This window comes from Protopterus annectens, chromosome 1.part0 (genome assembly GCF_019279795.1).
Source record: "Protopterus annectens isolate FY-2018-M chromosome 1.part0, PAN1.0, whole genome shotgun sequence".
Taxonomy (NCBI): Eukaryota; Metazoa; Chordata; order Ceratodontiformes; family Protopteridae; genus Protopterus; species Protopterus annectens.
In genome coordinates, this window is record NC_056725.1 from 1,206,777,101 (window position 1) to 1,206,797,391 (window position 20,291).

Sequence of the window (20,291 nt, forward strand, 5' to 3'; positions counted from 1 at the left end):
TATAAATAGGTCGGTTTTAATGGCAATTTTGTGTGTTTAGGTAATAACCTATATGTATTATCAATATTAATTTTATATGTAATATTTATATTAGCAATATTTAGTGGATAATACCAAATAGTTTTATTACCAGGGGGGTCAGTGGTGTTTGGGCATTAATATAGACTTTAACCTAGTTGCATTGCTGTTTTAAGATTTCAAATGTTTGAACATGCATTTCATTGGTTAACAGGCTCATTAAGTATGTTTATGTACAATATTTAAGAGTTTTGGAGACAATTTGTGGTGTTCTGATGAAGTTCGTTTAACGGACGAAACCTAGGTCGACGTTTTTATACATGGTTGTGGTTTTATTGAATAAACTTGTTTGGAGCGTTTATGGGCCTGGAAGTTTTATTGGAGAACAGCAGCATATTCATTCTTGTTACAGCGGTCCCCCGTCTGTTGTGGTTACTTTCTTCCTGATCAATATATACTGTTGTTTTGTTCCAGTTTACCAGTGGTATATATGCTATCTTCATTATATTTTCCATTATAGTTTCAAAGCTTTTTTGTATCATTTTCATAAAGATCTTATAATCATTATTATTTGTCACCATTTTTTTAATTCTGTTCTATCTTCCTTCTTCCATATGAATTTAAGTATTCCACTACATAATTCTTTATACCTTCATATAACCATTCATTCAAAATCTTTAAAACTATTTTTTGCCAATCCCTTAAATTTTTATACAGTTCATAACCTATTTCATCTGGGCTTGTAGTGAAATCTATATTTACTTGTCCTAATACTTTATCTAGCTCATGTAAAGAAATCTTCTTTTCCAATTCTTTATTCTCTTTTTCTGTTAACTTTTTTACTTTCCATGTTTTTTTCCACTACATTTTTTGTACATATTTTGCTACACTATTCATAACCTTTCCTGAGTTCTTTCTATTTCTCCTTTTTCATTTTTTATTTCTGTCATTATACTACCACCTTCCTTTACTAACCTGCTTAAGTAACTTGATACTTCTCTTTTTTCTTGTAAAAAATATCTTTGCTCATACTACAGTTCTTGTATTTTGTCTTCATTTCTTTCATATAATTCTTTTTCTTTGTCAAAGTACTTTCTATCATTGGGTTCTAAATCTTGCCAATTCATCGTTATGTTTGTATGTTTTTCTTTCTCTTTTTTCACATCATATTGCTACTCTAAAAACATTCTTTATATTTTTACTTAAATATCATCCACCATTCAGACCAACAGACCAATTTTTATAAAATGTTCTCGTAGTGTCATGGTCTTTCCATAACTATATTACTAATCTCTTTTCTTCTTCATTCCATGCTTTCTCATTTATCCTTTTAATTACTTTTCCTATTTTATATATTCCTTGTTTTCCTTTATCTCAGCCATATTGCAAGATGAACAGAAAACCCTGTTTCAACTACCTCCCCTTTTCCTACAACTAAACCTTCTGATACTGCAAAATAATCTATTTCAATTCTATGTATACCCCTTTTGTAAGCCCATGAATTTTTGTCCCACAGTTTTAACTTGCCATATCTTGTAACTTCTAACACTTTTCTTATATCATTTCCTTTCTTTTTATGCTTGCATCTTAAATCACAGTTAGTCTCTTGTTATTGTAATATTCATATTTATCATGACGTATTCTAAAATCTGATAAAGTAAACTTTGATTTCTTTGCAATTAGTATAAGCATATAATGTTATAATTCTATATACTTGTTCTTTCCATTTTAAATCTACAATGGCTACTTTTCCTATTTTTGCTAAAGTTACATCTAATATCTTTACTGTATTTCTACAGAACATGGCTATTCCAGAACATTTCTCATTTCCCAAATTCCAGATTATCTTTCCTCCTTTTATCTTCTCTGTAACTTTCTTCATTTGTTAAATATCTTGTGTATTCTAATATAATTATATCTATGTCACATGTATTACACCACTCCAAAATTCCTATTTTTAGTGTATTTTTACTACTATTCACATATACAGAAAGCACTCTAAAATTTTAATTTTCCCTTTTCCTTAGATTCATGGTTTCATACATTTGCACCTAATTACTAGGCGAGCTTTCTTAATAGGCCATTCTAAGCCTAACCAATTTCCTTCGCAAAGATGAGACTCAGACTGTACCGTGTGTCTGTGAATCAAACATCTTAGCCATTATACCAAGCCCCAATCTGTAGCTGTATATATTTTTCATTAATTTCCTTTCTTTTTTCTTTTGTACTCATCCCTTTACATTTTCTTTTTATGTCTTTTATTCTTTTACCAATAGAATTTTTTTTCTTTTACTATCTCCCAATTTGTTTTCCTTCATCACTTATTTCAGAACCTTCTTCTATGTCCTCTTTATTATTTTTTCATCTAGTTTTTCTTCTTTCTCCTACTTTTAAAATTTCTTCTCTTTGTTCTCATTCATTTTCTTCTCGTTTTCCTTACTCTTATTTTAATTTTTGCAATCCATCCAAAAATGGCCAATGTTGTTACATTTAAAACATTTCAATCCACATTTTTTGCATCATGTCCCATTTCCCCACAAATGTAACATTTTCTTTTGTCACAGTTACTTACCAAATGTCCTTTTCCAAACACACAAAAAACATGTTTTAGGTTATCCCCATTATTTTACAACACTCCCTATTCCCCTCCACATTTGTCATGTTTGGTGTATGTATAATTTTTTCTCTTTCTATTTTTAACATAATATTACAATCCCAGCCATTAGTCCATAAACTTTTGCAATGTCCTATACTTAACATAAAGCTTTCAAATGTCTTTTCAAAGTCTCTCTGTCTGCCTCTGTTTGAAATTGTATGTGAATCTTATTTTTTGTTTCCTTGTTAAATGCTTTTATCACATAAAGATTCCATGGGTTACAGTCTTTTTTTTTTCATATTCTCCAAGAAAATTTTCCATTGAAAAACAGTTTCAAATGTGACGTCACAAAATGTCTTTTTGTTAATAAGAATACATTTCTTACCTCGTGCTTTTACACCCAAAGGAGCTATTAAGTTGTCCTACACTTCATAGCTGTCCAGTTCTTTATTTTCTTTACTTTGAATCCTTACCATGTACTTCCATTTTTCATTTTCTTCTGCCTTCTTTTCAGCTACTCCACTTTTGCCTTCTTTTACTTTCTCTGCATATGTTTTCTTTTCCATCTCACCACTATTCTTCAGGATTGTCTGTGCATTCTCCTTTTGTATTTTCTCCATAATGTCCCCAAAGGAAACATCTCCTTCAATTTCTGGCTCAGTCTGTACCACCATTCCTTTAAGTAAATCATCCAGTAACCCTACCGACTGGTGGGTTGTAATTATACATCTGTCATTTGCTGACTCATTTCTATCAAACAGATTTCTTTGAAACATGTCCTCAGAATCCTGCACACATTCTCCTGTCACAGTATTTGCTTTCTGCGTCATTTCTTTCACCACTCCATCTCCATTTCTCTCTGTCTGCCTCCATATCTGGAATCAGAACAGTAAGTGCTTCTCCAGAATGGGTCCCACGCACAATGACTGGTAGGTGAAGTTTCCTGATTCCTTGACCAACTTTCTCCTAACAGTATAAATACCACATCAGGTCTCCCCTGAAAAAGGCCAATAGCCTGGTGAGACTAACCCGGCAAACAAATAAATAAATAAATAAAATTTACCTACATCTGCAAAGATCTGAGGTACTCTGATAAAAAATGAAGTTACCTTTGTATCTAGGACCATATTAAACACATGTTCTCATAACTGTGTTAATCTTTGTGTTTTTCAGAATATTTTAAATTAATTTATCTTTCCCATGACATTACATTTATTTTTGGTTGAGGATTTTGACTTGTCTTTAGATTCCCTTTATTAACAGATAGTCAGATCACAAAGAACTTGATCTGAAAAGCAAAAAGAAAAAAAGAAAAAATAATTCTCAGAATTATGGAGTACAGGTATTAATATGACATTTGGCTGAAATTTTACCGATGTTCAGTAATGTTGCTTCTTCCCATCAGGTCTACAGCCCCATGGGACTGGCCTTTTCCTACTGTTCTACTTGATTTTTGTTTGCCGTTTTACTTGCAGATTTGAATGAAGTTTCAAGTCCTTTCTGAAAATTGTGTCATTAGTCTTGACACAAACACTGAATCCCCCCCTCAACAAAAAAATAAGTTTTGTTGAGCTAAATGTAGTTCAACTAAACAATTTCATTTTTATTTTATTTATTTATTTTATCGTATTTTACATTTGTTTACCGGGAGAGTCTGACTGGGTATAAATCCCATTTTCAGCAGAGGCCCGGGGAGAAAAGGTTCACAGAGATTAATACAGTAAATTCAATTCGCAAAGCTCCACAAAGAATAATACAGTAAATACAATACATAAATTAATAGAGTACTATACAGATTCTGAAAGGTAGATCAAGCAGGGAGCATAAAAAAATAAACATTAAGTTACAGTAAACAATATGGTTGTTGGAACTGTACAGTTATATGGCTATATTCAACAGTGATTAATGCAGTAATCACAGATTATGGAAAAGAACATAGGTAGTAGTTATTGTAAGTTGTCCTAGAGGATTCAAAGTCAGTATTAACTTGTTAAGTGCGCCTAACCAGGGTTGGAACAGTTACATACCCAAGAACTGTTTAAATGGGACCAGAGGAGTTTTCTGAAAATATTTTTGTTTTCTATGTTATATCCGCAGGGATGGAATTCCATATCTTTGCAACTGAAGTGGAATATAGGGAAACCCCAGAGTTATTGTTGCTTTTGAATATGTCAGCCAGGGCTTTGTTTGGTGGATCTTAAAAGGCGTTTGTTAGAGTAGATATTAAGTAGGCCTTGATGTGCAGGAACTCTGTCAAGATCATACAGAATTACGTGGGCTATAGTAAGCTGGTTATATACAAGCAGATGGGTAATTCTAGCCAGGACAGCTGTTTAACAGCTAAACAGTGATGTGACCTGATGGGTGAGTCGGTAGCAAACTTTGCTATTTTATTGTAGCAAGTGATTAGTTTGTTTAAGTCTGCTTTGTTTAAGGTGATGAGTATGGGGGAGAGCAGAGAGGAAAGTAGGTATGTTTTTGCAATGGTAGCTTTACTGTCATTGGTGAGGTACCTTTTACATCTGTATAGGGTTCTGAGTTTTTTATGGACTTTTTTAATGTCTGAGAAATGTGGGTGTCAAATTTCATGTTGTGATCTATGATAACTCCTAGTAATTTGGTATGTTGAACAGGTGTGATTGGGGTGTTATTTGCTGAGAATGATGTGAAAGGGGGTAGGGAGTCTAAGGCTGTGGTGGAATATAATATCATTAGTTGTGTGTTTTTGTCATAAACTAAGTTGACAGTTTTCTGGAAAAAAAAAAAACATTCTGGTGGTAGAGTTCTACCCCTTCATATTACTGAATGGTTGTAGTGATATCCCAGTGATAAAATTCCCAACTTGCTGAGCCAAACGCCATAACACAAAATCCCTGCTGTGTAACATTTCAAATAGTGTGCCTTCACAAACAGAAGTCTGTTCATTAAATCTGCACAAATCAATGGACATTTCCTGTGTTTGGAGACATGCATTCTCCACACAGAAGAATGTGACCTTTGCAACATTGCTACTTTCTGGGGTTGCTGCATCTTAATATGAGAGGGCATGCCCCCTTGCAGCATCTCTTGACACCATGCAGGAAGCAGGACCTTCTCTATTAGAACAAGACCAGATTTCAGTATCCTCTTGTCTCAGAATTGAAGTGTAAATTTAAGCTTCAGCTCACAGGTTAGTACAAGGTAGTCAACGGAACAGTTTATGAGAATTGGCATGTGGTCTGTCAGTATATCAATGACGTTGTTGTCAATATGTGAGGTATGACTTCACAACTTCAGCACAAATACCAAATTTTAGAGAAACCAAGAATCCGGTTATTTTGCAACACCATAACTTGTCCATGTTTGTAACTTTAATTAAATAACTGCTAGCAGACTTGACCCCTGCTATGCTTCCAAAATGAAGCATGGTGGTCATCACTTACATTTAAAAAACAATGTCTTTTGGCTTTTTCCTGTTAGGGGTTGCCACAGTGGATCACCAGTCTACAGATTGATTGGCAGTGGAGTTTTACGGTGTCGAGTTGCCAGCCAGGCAGCCAACCTTCACTGAAGGCACACACGTGCGCGCACACATACACGCGCGCACACACACACACACACACACACACACACACACACACACACACACACACACACACACACACACATGTCTTTAAAGCTCAGTCGACCTCAGGGAGGACATGCAGACTCGGCACAGAAGGCACTCCAGCAGAGAATCGAACCAATGAACCTCTTGCTGTGAGGTGACAACACTAAGCTCTGCACCACCGCGGACACAGTCATCATTTACTTTTTACTGTTTGGAAATCCTTCAGAAAGTAAGGCCCCAGTAGCTGAGACTGATTCTAACAAAATAGACTGTGAACATAACTTCTGCATTTCCAGATTATTTCATTGAGTAAATCTGCCTACTGACTCAATTTCTTCAGAAAATGTCAGAGGAGGAGCATTCTGCATGGTTTCCCTGGAATGCAGAGTCTATAGGGAGTTCCATTGCCACTAACATCAGGGAAGATGAGTTGGACTAGGCGTGTCTATAACCTGGTAGGTACATGTCATTTGGAAGCAGTGCCATCATGCGTCACATGTAGAAAATTTTAGCAAGATGTTTCTGAAGATCTACAATTAAGGTAGGCACCTAATTATTGCTCTAATTTCTTGCACCAAATTTGTCTACTAATGTGTCACTAAAATTAGGCATTTAAAAACTCCCTTCCTTCCCTCTCTTTTATTCACATTGTTATCTTCTGCTGGTAAATTGTTTTAAACAGTCTCGTTTGCCATAGGTGAAAGGTGGTTACACCGAGGCGCTGGAGAATAAAGAATTTGCTTTTGGATGTGGCTTTGGTTCCTGTTTTTTGATTCCTGACTTCTGAAGATTTTGCTGTTTTGGTATTGTTTTGGATCAGAGTTGTTTCTATCGTTTGCCATAGTAGCCTCCCTCCCCTGATTTATCTTAGCAAATCAAAGTTGTCCTCTTAATGGATGTGATGTTTCCCTTTCTTGTTGTAACTACTTATTACTGCATTTTGCGAATATGATTTTGTTTTCTCCTATCTACTGGTTCCACAGTTGATCACTGTATCTATGTCACTGGAGATGCTCAGTGCATTTGTCTCCTTCTCCAGTGCACTGCTGAACATTTGCTCACCACACTCATTTGTTTGGTTGCCTTAGCGTAGGCCTTGTTACGTTGACTGTAGTGGCTGAAAAAGAGCTAATGAAGACTTTCAACATTTTTTATATCTAATGCACTGCCTGTTGTTATCTTTCCCACCTAATAGTTCATTCTGGAGATATTTTGATGTAGATATTTTTCAGGCCAGCATTAGATTTAAAGTATTGGGTTTTGGGTGCACTCTCCAAGCTTCCAAAGTTAACCCAACTTATTTTTTTTCTTTCTGTTTCACTGTGTAGCTTGTATTCTGCTATGTTATCGACCATAATTGTGTCTCTTCCCCTCAAAGCCTTTACATATATCCCATCATTTCTTCTCTGAATTAATTCATTTTGAAAGAATGTGCTTCATATAGACATTATTATATTCCCTGTTTTGTAATTTATGAACAATTTCTTTCACTTCCTAAACTACATAAATGCAATACCTGCTTAGTGGCCAGACAATCTTTGGTTTCTTTAATTCTGTAGTCCTTATGTTTGTTAATACTGATTTTTTGTGTTGTTGTATTGTCTCTTGTTGTAAACCCCAAGATGAACCTGAAAATGCTCCATGTGGATCAGTGTTTTACAACACTGCAGAAACGACAGGGCAGACTCCAAACTGTGAAATATGAAGTCCCAATACTCAATCCAAAGGTGAAAAAGTTTAACCAGACAATGGAAAGCCAGTAAGCGCTTTTGTCCTTTCAAAGAACTTCATCAGACAATCCAAACAAAAAACACATACGTTTTTATACCATCGTACACATAGTCATCATTATTAACCACACCCCTTAAAGTAATAAGCAGCAATGACTATATTAAGACAATTGAAGTCGTAACTCTGAAAGAGTTGTATACTGTGCCCTTTGTAACCAGTGTAGTTGTTTCTACAGTGGTAAAGCAGATAGGAAGCTCAAAAACCGTATATATGAGCATTTATATGAAATAAAAACTCACAAGGACACAAATGCATTATATAAGCATATTTTGGAGTATAATGAACATTCTTTTAGTATTTTTATTATAGATAATATTGTTACTGATATTAGAGGTGGTGCATGGTCGACTTTACTTGAAAGAAGGGAACTATAGTGGCAGTTGTTATTAGATTCTACCAATTGGCCAGGATTAAATGAGAGTCTTTCTATTAGTTCCCTATTGAAATTAAGAACTTTTATTAGATATATTTTATTTTCTTAATATATTATATATGTGTTTTATTCTTGTAAGTATTTATTTATGCATATGTTTTAATATATTCATTGCTGCTTATTACTTTAAGGGGGTGTGGTTAATAATGATGGCTATGTGTACGATGGTAAAAAAACGTATGTGTTTTTTGTTTGGATTGTCTGATGAAGTTCTTTGACAGGACGAAAGTGCTTATTGGCTTTCCATTGTCTGGTTAAATAAACTTTTTGCACCTTTGGATTGAGTATTGGGACTTCATATTTCACAGTCTGGAGCCTGCTCTGTCGTTTCTGCAGTGTTGTTTAGCAGTTTTTTCGTTATCTTGTTTGGTGTGGATCAGTGTTTTACCCCTGTCAGCAAATATAAAATAAAATTAATTAATAATATTGGAACAACAGCTGGACAGAAGCAGTAGTCTCGCCTCCAGAAATCTGTTTTCATGTTATGACCGAGCCATCAATGAATGGGTGCAGTGCTTCAAACATGCTGTTGTCCGTAATTAGTGCTACAGCTGCTCATCCTTGGTACTGATCGTGCTGTCCATACATATGATGTCATAAGATGGTGTTCTGATAATATTGTGTAAGTGCTGATGTCATCACTCTATGGTGATATTGCAGAGTTATGGCAGCTACAGCTCTCATTCCACTAAGGTTTAGAAATTCATACGTTAACACTGACCATCTTGCTCATTACAGGGAACTGGAAGGAAGTGCTGCTGAAATACATTGACGCTGATCAGGTCCCAGTGCATTATGGTGGATCACTTATGGACCCTCCTGGAGATCCCTACTGTAAAGCCAGGGTGAGCATGATTACTATATTTAGATTATTTATCAGGTTGCAAAGTACATTTTACTAAGGTTTGGGGTTTACGAAAATCAAATACATTATATTTTTCAACAGGATTTTTCAGTTTTCTTATGCTGCCTGTTAGACTCTTTGTATGTTCTATATTCCAAATATCAGAATCTTATTGCTGTGCATTTGAAACCCAAAGGGTTATTTATTTATTTGACATTTGTTGACTGTGTCGGCCCAGTTGGGTCAGAGCCCTTTTTCAGTGGAGACCAGGGGAGAAAAGCTCCACAGTAATTGCATACAATTGAGTCGATTTAGTAGTCAGTTAATAATACAAGAACACACAAAGAATATCTATTAACAGGACATTACAGCATGTGTAGGTACAGTGCAGAGTACAAGAAAAACATAGTTATAATTTTAACAAGGCAAACAAAAGTGGTTACAGTGTAGTTATGTGCAAGTGTGTAAGGGTTTCAAAGCTTAGACATTTGCCAGTTGACAAGTCATATACTAGAAAAAGAATGAACTGGCAGAGTAAGATAGAAGAGGTGGTCAAATAGCAAAAAGAATTTTATAAGAGTATAGGTTAGAGGAAATGAGATAGGAAAGATAGTTTGCAGTGCTGAGATGAAGAGTGATTAGGAAAAGGTAGAGTTGCATTGATGTAGAAGAAAGGGGAGACATAGAATAGCTAAAAGAGATGGGTTAGTCAGGGGGGAGATAGCACTGAAATAGTTTATTTTTGCTTAAGTGATTTTTTACTGCCTTTCTGAATTGGGGTTTGGGTCTAATGTTTCGGATGTCCAGTGGTAGTTTATTCCAGTTCTCGGCAGGCTGATAGCAATAAAGATTTTTCCTAAGTTGATCTTGGGTTTGTGAATGGACAGGAGATGTCGATCAGAGCTCCGGAGTGTTCTTGCAGGGGTGTAGGGGGAGATGATAGATGTGATGCTGGGGCAAAAAGTGGGCTGGTGTAGAACAGAATGCATTATCTGGAGCTGAGAGAGGAGGAGGTTATGGGGCAATTCAGACAAGTTCAGTTTCCTGAGAGCGAGGCAGTGATGAGATGAATATGGTAGTTCAGCAGCAGATTTAGCTACCTTGTTGTAAATAGATTGTAGTTTAAATGTGTGGCCTGTAAATTGGTGAGAATTTGAGAGCCGTAGAGAAGGGTTGGTAATAGGTAGGCATGCGATAGAGCTATTTTAGCTTTGCTTGAGAGAAAGTTTTTATTTCTGTAAAGGAGACCAAGTTTGTGAGTGTTTTTCTTAATGTTACTTAGATTAGAACACTTAGGTCAAATTTTAGCTGGTCATCCATAATGACTCCTAGTAGATTGGTGTGGCTTTCAAATGAGATAGGTGTTTTGTTGTGGGAAGTGATGGTGAAAGATGGTTTCAGGTGGGACATTGTTTTAGGTAGGTAAAGTAAGAGCTTGGTCTTTTTTGGGTTTAAGATTAGATGGTTTTGGTTGAGCCAGTTTTCAATAGACAAGAAGGAGTTCTGTGTTGTGGTATAGAGTTCGAGAAAGGAGTCAGCAATTGAGATGACTGTGGAGCCGTCTGCATACTGGACTAGTGATGATTGTGGTTAGAGGTAGATAGTTGATTATTCCGCATCCCCTGATACACACATTGCACCCATTCATCGGTAATTGACAGACATATTATGTGATCTCTGCCATTTTCAGAGGTTGCCTTTCCTAACACCAAGGTGCTTTGAAAATCCTTGTCATAAAATAGACCACAAGTGCATTGTGGGAGGTGTACTGTCACAGGTCTGCTTGCAGTGATGAATGTGAACTTTAAATGTGGGTCACAGGAGCCAAGTAGTGATCGAGATGGAAGTGCCTTTCTCCCTTTTAACACTAATTCAGGAGTTTATATGTGAAAACATATCAGTTCCCTTGCTTTTCTTTAGTGTGGTAGTTTTCATTTAGAATATAACGAGTAACTACTAATAACCGAATTGTCTACAGCTGACATCTATAACTTGCGTTAAGTGACATTGTATAAGCTTCCCGCTTTAGTTCTCGTCCTGCGTTAATTTCATAGTTATGTAGTCAGGTAGATAATGGTGGTTTACCGATAGCTGCTCAAATCACATGGGCTTGTGTCACAGTTGCTGGAACATAACGATTCCAATTGTCAGGTGCTTATACCATAGCTGTGCTGCTCACATTTGCGTGACATCATAGTGGCCACATAGTACTTTATAGACAATGGTCTAACATTGCGGCCTATCAGAGCAGTTACTGACAGGCTGTGTAAAGCCTGTCTCGCTCTCTGTCTAAGGTGCAGTGACTTTTAAATAAATATAATAAGGTAAGGGGGATATGGGTTCAAGGAGGGTTTGTCCCTTGTATAATTGAATATGTATGTACTTGTGCTTGACATTTACAGGCATTTGTTGAACTGTTGTAATATGAGCTCAGGTTTACTGCTTCTTTATAAGGCTACCTGGTCCTTGAAATCCCATGACGTGGTCTTGCTTGCCTCTGCTTTATTTCTTCCCATGGCTGTCTGCTGCCCCAGTTCTGTGGCCTTCACATTTGTCCTTAGCTTTGCTATTCAACCCACTGTTGACTTCAGAAGCAGACTCACTTCCTGGTAAGGCTTAGGGGCCAGGGAGATGGACAGGTTAAACAATTTTAAGAAATGCAGTGGGGCAAAATATCCTTTATTCTTCTAAAATCTTAAGGTTCAGTTGACATTTCTGAGTGGTAATCACATTGTAGGTAATGAGTTATTAATACTGTTTATTTTCAGGTATCTACAAATGTGCACAGTTTTGGCTAAAGTGTTTACTAGTACACATGCACAGAAGGGAAGCCTTTGAAGTATTATTTCCAAACCATTTTAGTTAGACCATAGTATGGCTGTGTCTGCCTTATCTGCCTTTTTTACAATATGTACTGTATGAAATCTAGGCCGTTTAGAACAGACCATCTTTCTCCCTTCATTTCAGATGAAGGTTAAGTGGGTTTGTTGAATCCTTTACAAATTTAATGTCCCAGCAGTTGTAAAGTAAGTTTGGGATAAATATTAGGATAGCTCAGTCAGTTCTACCCCTTGTTTTTGGAAATGGATGACAAGCCAAAGATGGAGAAGCAATCTTGTGAATATGAGTGCTTTCTGTGATCATACACCTTCTAAGATGTAGTCTAAACAATTGTCTGCCAACATTGACAAGGCTGTCACACACAGAGCTAGTTACCAGTGTAAAGCTGGTTAGGTTTTATGTATACTATGTAAATCTCCATTTAAGTAGTGTGTGATGTTAAAGGATTCTATCATTTTGATTTTTGTCTGTGAAGCCCTGATGTCTTTGCTACATCTTCGATAAATGTAAATAAGATAATTTCTGTCTCCATATGGCATGGTGTGAGGGTAGATATTCTGATGAGATTTTGCTTTTGATTATATGTCATATTGTGCGTCTAATGTGACTCTTCACTTTCCTCAATGAATTTAGGTAGATCACAAAAATTAAACTCTAGAAGCACAGACAGGAAAGGGGTGTGTTCATTTATCGTGTGAGACACCCTTTAAAATATAACTACAATTGCTTTCCTCTATTCATCTACACTTCCTTACTGACCATGCTTTCATGGATTGTGCATTTATCTACACTACTAGATACTTGGATTCTGTTAAGAACCTGCACTCCAGAAATCATCTCATTTTGGGGACTGGGGTCATTTTACGTAGTACTAACTACCTTCTTATAAGTGAAGTATTTAAGTTAAGGATGTTGTTTGACTGCCCCCTGTTGGAGATTGGGGAGTACAGCAGTAAGTAATTCTAATGTGCCAGGACAGTGAGGTACTACCAGTAGTTGATGAGTAAGCATGGGAGCATGTGAATTGATTTCTACATTTATGTCACAGCACACCACTAGCCCATCTCCTTTCAATTTCCTGGCAAAAGTCAAAAGCATAATGGCAAGTGGTTGCCAAAGCTTTTATCTCCTACATTACAGACTGTATTTTAGTACTTTGGTTGATTTTATGTTACCTGTGGACCATACCTCTTAACATGCAGGCATTGAAAATAGGTATAAAGGCCTTTAAAAAGAAGGTACATCCAGCCAAAAATATTAGCATGTAATCTGAATTTCAAATAACACCTAACTCTTCCCACTTCAGTAGAAATGTGAGAAATTACTCAGAAAAACATTTAAAAAACAGAGACTGAAAAAATGATGGAAAATATATAAGCCCATTATCAAAGAGACAGTTGTTGACTCTTTCGGCTTTTCCTGGTTAGGGGTTGCCACAGCGGAACTCTGGTCCGCTAATGATTGGCAGTAGATTTTTACGTGCCGAGTTGCCAGCCCTGATGCACAACCTTCAACGAAGGCACGCCTATTCACGCATGTCTCCACACGGAAGACGCTCTAGCTGAGAATCGAACAGGACAACGTCTTACTGTGAGGCGACAACGCTACCGCAGCACCACCACCGCATAAACTCTATAAAGTCTGCCACACAATTGTGAACAATGTCAACAAGTACCTGTTCATACCCTACACCCCCTTCTTCACTCACTTCCTTGCTTCTCTCAATTTCCCTTCCCTAGCTTTCTCTCTAAGTATACCATAAGCCTGATTTTCTCTCACTTCCTGTTGCAGTTCATGTTTATATTATACAAATTTACCTTTGATTTCTCTATAAGCTGGCTAAACTTTCTCTAAATATTAAATCATTTCATATAACTTGTATCTATTCTTAACCAATATTTTCATATGTCTAATTTGGTATAATCATTTAAACTGTAGATTTTTTGTATTATTTTTGAAGACTGTAAAATTATTGTTCTTACAATTTTTGTAATATTTTGGAGCTTTTCTCCCCAGCCCCTCACTGAAAATGGGCTCCTACCCAATTGGACTTTCCCAGTAATCGAATATCATATAAATAAATGTAATTTATTTTTGGTTTTGAAAAATGGATATGTAGGGTGTGTGTCCTCTTTCTTTAAATTATTAGTGACGATTGTCTGTTGGGAATTGTTGTTTAACTTCGTATGTATGTGTTATCCCTGGATTAAACAAGTCCTGGGACATATGTGCTTGACATGGAGAGTTGCTCCATTCCTTGAATGCTATATGGATTTTAAAGCTACGGTACCGTGAAGAAGTTTATTTGCCTGCCTGCATCTTTATGCTCTGGCACATTGGATCTTTTTTTGCAACAGATGTGTTTCTGATCCGCAATATTGTGTCTTTTACTTTACTTTAAAAAAAGCTCAGTTTAACTGATTATACTTTCATGAGGGTTTTTTGACACAGACTGCTAAGAAATGCTGAGTTTCGGAACCAAGTTTTTGGTTTTGACCTAAATGGGTATTGGATTATGAGGAATTTCCCATTTGTCCCCACCTACTTTTTTTTGTACTGTTAATTAATTTGATATTTTGCTGGGAAATTACTTTTTGGCAATAAACAAATTTAACTTAAAACGGTTGCATTTGGAATAAACGCAGACTTTTTATGAAGACAAATAGATTCCTTTCAAATTCTTCCAGGGCACAGGTTAATTTATTTACTGAGAATATTGACTTAACATTTCACAAAACTGGTTAGTAAACTTAAGGACTAAATGAGTTTAATTCAGAACAGGGTAATTAGAGATGGACTTGTCTTCTACTGGTTCGCAGAGTCATTTTGACTGTTAGTTTTTACTGAACTCAAAAATGTTCATCTTGATCTTTTGGTATTTGTTTCAAATGTAATTCATTTAGTTTACCTTTCAGGGCAAGATTTTTGTTCTGCCTGTTGTGTTAGCTATCAAGTTTAACTTTATTTGGTGGTAATGCCACCCTTTAAAACATTTTAAAATTAATTACTTTATTTCTTACACTACTGATAAACCTTTCTGATTTTTTTCTTTATAACCTTAAGTTGTTGTACATTTTATTCTTCTGTGTGTTTTACTTTTAATATGAAGTGGATTTATGAAAGGAACCTTATTCTGTATTCTCATGCTGTTGTCAAACATAACTGTATGCATTAGGATTACTAGAAATCAACAGGTAGGGAGTGGTACGGGATCTTTTGCTGTGGCTCTCAGCAGGGTGTTTGTATTCCTGTGAGGTTAGGTGCCATCATCCTAGGGCAATATCATGTTTAGCTAGGGACCCTCCCATCTTTGCTTGATACCCAGGGAGGTGGATAGTCATTACTGGCCAAAACCTGGAGTTGTCCTTGACTGCCTTAGTCAGGGACTTTCCTGTCCACTGCTGGGTCAATCCACAACAAGACAGGAATGGTATCTGACCTTTTCTGACTTGGCATTTATAACAGAGACCTGGATGGAAGAGAGCTACGCCCTTCATCTGACAACAAAACTACCACTATAATCCTCTGTTGTCCCGGGCCCTACCTTTGGTAACATTGACAGTAGTTGAGCCATCAATTTACAATGATGTTTTGATGCAAATCATATTTCATGTGTCAGGATCAACTGTTTTGATGGTGGTAGGAACATACTGCAGATATCTCTTTGTTCACCATCCCCCAAATAACATGGAAGTCTTCCAGCAAGAGTTTGTCCATTTCAGTATCAAACATCTGTTAGTCTCCAGTAAATGTCACGTCTAACTAAATGTATCTATAATTTTTCTTTGTGGAGCTTTTCTCCCCGGGCCTCTGCTGAAAAAGGGCCTTTTCGGCTCAGTCAGACACCCCCAGTTAACAAATGTAAAATAAAATAAATAAATAAATGTCTGGTTCTAAGTAATTTTAATGTCTAGTTCAATAAAGAAACCATTGCACTTGTTATGGAGATTCTCTGGCTGCAGATTAAAGTGTGAAACACTAGTGACAGAAACTGTGATCAGTAATTTGCAAATATGGAGACTTGTTTTTAAAGATTGAGGTTGCAGTATCTTGGGAAGTCTCCTTTCCCCAAGATATGGTGATCTTGGAGTTAACAAGTAACAGGGGTGTGGTTGATACTCCCTCACCATACCAGAGTGGGCACAGAGGAGCTTATATGTAGGAATCAAATGTGATTTGCCAACATTGGATGCATGTTTTTTTTCAGGTGATTAACACTGTTGTTCATGAAAAATCTTGTTCTAGACTTGAGTTTCCATGTTGGTGTGGACACTTTGGACTTGGTGATGGAACTCATGTCTTGGTTTGGGCACTGTTTAATTAATTTCAGTCTGTGGCCCCCACTGATTTAGGTCATCTGATGTTGAGCTAGTCCATTGTAGGGACTTGAGGAGTGTAACTAGTAATGAACCAATCCTTGTAGTAAACTGGCATTTAATTGTGTAATAAGGCAACTACCGATGATGTCATTATGTACTCTGTGACTTACGTATACCCTGTTTCTTTAGGAGTTTGAGGGCATTGCTTGTAATGCTAAGTTTTTTGAAACCCATAGGAAAGGGTAAGCTCTGACATTTGTCTGAGGGATGGCATTCCAAGTTGGAGGATAACCTTGTTGTATCTGATCGTTATGCAGTTTACTAGACCAAAATCACATGCACATGAAGTATCCTTGGATTAGGTTTACACAGTAGCACATCCTGTCATGCTTTTCCAGATCATGGACAGTGTAATTCACCTTTCCTCACAGACTATTTCATCTTCATAATGAGGGATACCATGTTATTTCACTGAACAAATTGTTTGGATTCATGGTAGTATTCCTATTTGAGCTTCCTCCTCTGTCCTAGCACCATCCAAATGGTTTCATTTTGAGTTATTTGTTTATGGTGAGACCTTGAGGAATACTTCCTACCTACATCCAGCCTTTTATCAGCTGCATCCTCGACCTACAAGGCTTTTATAATACCTTGTCATGCATTTCTATGTTCATCTATGTGCCACGTGTTTGGAAGATTATTTTTAATATGTAGTTCAATGAAGATGGCTATAACCTGATCCTAAATAAACCATGTTTAGACCGTAATATGGGGCATTTTTGCTGTACCCTTTTTCTCCTTTGTAACTTGATTGAGAAAGTGATTAAATTAGAAATTTATTTCATGGTCTTTTTGATCTGCATCAGTCCAAAACAAGATCTTTAACGTTGCAGCAAGACTACCATTCTTCACGCTGTGTATGATTTCTTTGTGGTAACAAATTTAGTCTGTCCTGTTCTTTGTTAAGCCCTCTGGCATTTTACTCTGTTGATAATGGAATCTTGATTAATTATTTGCATATGCCCAATGGCTTAATTAATTTAGTTCTTGAGTAGTTTGCCTTGGACCTGCGTGGGCACAGTTAAGAGGTGGCATCCAAAGTGAATTATTCCACCTCTTACTCTGTCATAAGAGGTGCTATAAGGAACATTCCTGCCTTTTTTATGGTGCATTTGCTTCCTTTGATTTAACCTTTCTAAAAGGAGATGTTCAGATTAATCCCTGCTATATAGATAACATTCACCTTCACCTGTAGTTGTCCTCTTCTCAGCAGTTTGATTTAAAACCAGTGGAGGGCTGTCAGAAGTACATCCTAATTTACATGCCAGTTAGATGAATCAACCCAGGTAATTTGGAAACAGAGCAGTGCTTTGCACAGTGTTATAAACTTCAGCTATTTGGAATATTTCCATCAAACTTTGGTATTAGAAGACTAGACTGGAATTTGTGCCTTGGGTGAGAACCCTGTGAGATTACTAGATGGTTTGCTGTCACTTAAGGGCTGAACTACAGCTTTGATGTAGATCTGTTTCTACTGGTTTTGGAACGTCTCCACAACTACGCATCTCATCCTAGTAAAGGATCTTGCTACAGACGTGCATGCTTTGGTTGCTTTCATCTTAACTGCTGAAACTTCCTTTACCTCTGGCTGAGTGAATTGAGTACTGAATGATTACAGTAGGTGCAGACAACTTTAACTGATTTGTCTTGGGATTACCATGCCACCCCTGTCCATGGGAGCCATTCTGCTTGCTAGTTTCCAAGGAAATTGAATGCACATTCTTACTGGTGTAACATGCCCTGCATGACTCCTGGCTGTACCAGAGAACTGCTGGTGCTCTATAGTGGCTGTGTAGACTGCTCAGAATTGTCTGAAGAGCAGGCCTGCTAGGGGTTCCTGGGAATCCCATTGAGTTTTCTGGTAGGTATTGATCTTAGGATTCTCCAGTCCTGTGGAGCATAATTCATCTTTGGTTTTGGATGAGACTCAGATCCCTACTTCAGTAAGTTCATAAATACTTGTTTATTCAATCCTGTTTACACCACCAGTGCTGTTTGTTTCAGTGTGTACTGCAAATTTTGTTTTACTTAATTTTATTATTTTGCTGTATTACATTTAGATTTTAGACACCTTAGGACATACTATTAATCAAAAAGATTGATTGGATGTTTTGTTTGCCCAGCTAGCTTACAGAAGTGAATGGGTGCAAGTAATTGATTTTTGTGGCTGAAGCAGTAAAGTCATTAAGAAAGTTAGCTGTTTTTAATATTACAAGATTAAGTATGAACAATACATTTATGAATTGTTAGATTTTAATGCAGTTATGATTTTTTGTAAATGTTTATCATTTAAGCTAGAAGCTATTAGAGTTTTCATTCTTTTACTGTTTTCATCTGGCCAGGTCCCAGCCCATTACAAGCTGCCCTATTTCTTCTGCCCATTATCACCATACTAGTCTTGTCACAGTACCCATTAACACTTGCAGGATGGCTAATACCGCACTGGTGCATGCTGAAGTCAGTTACTGGCCTCGGGCTATGCCTAGACGAGCAACTCAATCTGTATTTGTGTGTGATTTAGCATCTCTGCAGCATTGCCAACAAAGCCTTTTTAACACCTTTATTAAATTATCACTTAAGACATAGGCAACATACATTAACATAAAAGAAAACAAACCATTTTTTTTAATTTTTTTCATCTAAATACAATATATGTCACATATATTTCCTTTGCTAGTACCATCAGTCCAATATTACAAAAAAATTGCTGAATTCCTGCCTTCTCTTAAACCTCACTCCTCCTGTATGTATTGTTCCCACAATTTCCATTTACATCTATGTAATTTGCTCCTTCCCTTTGCTAAAGATCCATCTTCAGTTTTTTATCTCTTTTACAATATTCAGTACATAATGCAGCCTTTGATTTCTGTTTTTAAGTCATTGCTTTTTGGGCAGACAACAGAATTAAAATTAATAAGGCCTTACTCTGTCTAGGCAATTCAGATCCTGTATCCCAGCTCAAAATAATTATTTCCTTACTTACAGCCATTTGCTCACCTAATATTTCTGATAGAGTACTCTGTAGGGTATTTTTAAAGTCTGTCAAATCATTACACTTCCAAAAGATATGTTCCCAGTTACCTCTTTCTTCTGCGTCACATCTCCAACATTTGCTATCTATTTGAGGAAAAATTCTTTGAAGCCTGCTTGGAGTATAAAAATACTTATGCAAGCACTTCCAAGCAAGTGGACTTAATTGCACACTTGGGAGCCATACATATGTCTCCCTATCATTTCCTTGTAAATTGCTTTTCCAGTCTCTCTTCCCAGTCTTTTGTAATCTCCTCTTATTGATTCTTATAGTTTTCATGCAACATTTTATATTCCGTACTAATTATCCCTTTTTAACAGCTGCTTCTGTTGAAGTAAAAACTTAACCAGAGCAGGTCTTTCACTTAAAATCCCCTATCCCTTTCTCTTTGTCTGTACTCTGAGATCCAGCTTTTGTAGGGAATGCAGTCTCTAGCCTGCAATCCAAATGTCTCCCTGACCTCATCCCACTCTGTTACCTCCCCTGCTTCAGTTATTTGCTCACAATATATTTGGTTCTTTTGTCAGATTTTTCCAGCAAATTCCAGCCCTCTCTTGTCTATTTTTGAATCCCTACTTGCTATCAACCCTATTGTTAAAATCCCCCTTCTCCATTCTTGTTTTGGCTTAGTTCTTAGACTATGTTGTGCTACTTTATGAATATAATAGTCTGTGTGGTTGTTATTCACCTTAATGATCTGCATCTAAAATCCCACTCTGTCTCTCTCTATTTCTTGAACTTTCCCCTTGCTTCATCATCATCCCTTCCC

The 20,291-nt window shown here is 36.7% G+C and overlaps 1 protein-coding gene across 3 annotated transcripts in view; it reads left to right on the forward strand.

The window, feature by feature from the left end:
- SEC14L2 (SEC14 like lipid binding 2) overlaps window positions 1-20,291 on the forward strand; it is a 749,750-nt gene that overhangs the window by 628,474 nt on the left and 100,985 nt on the right. For all 3 annotated transcript variants that reach the window (XM_044065622.1, XM_044065631.1, XM_044065638.1), the window contains one exon: window positions 9,166-9,272. In XM_044065622.1, the coding sequence (XP_043921557.1) occupies window positions 9,166-9,272 (107 nt within the window). The remainder of the gene's footprint in view (window positions 1-9,165; window positions 9,273-20,291) is intronic.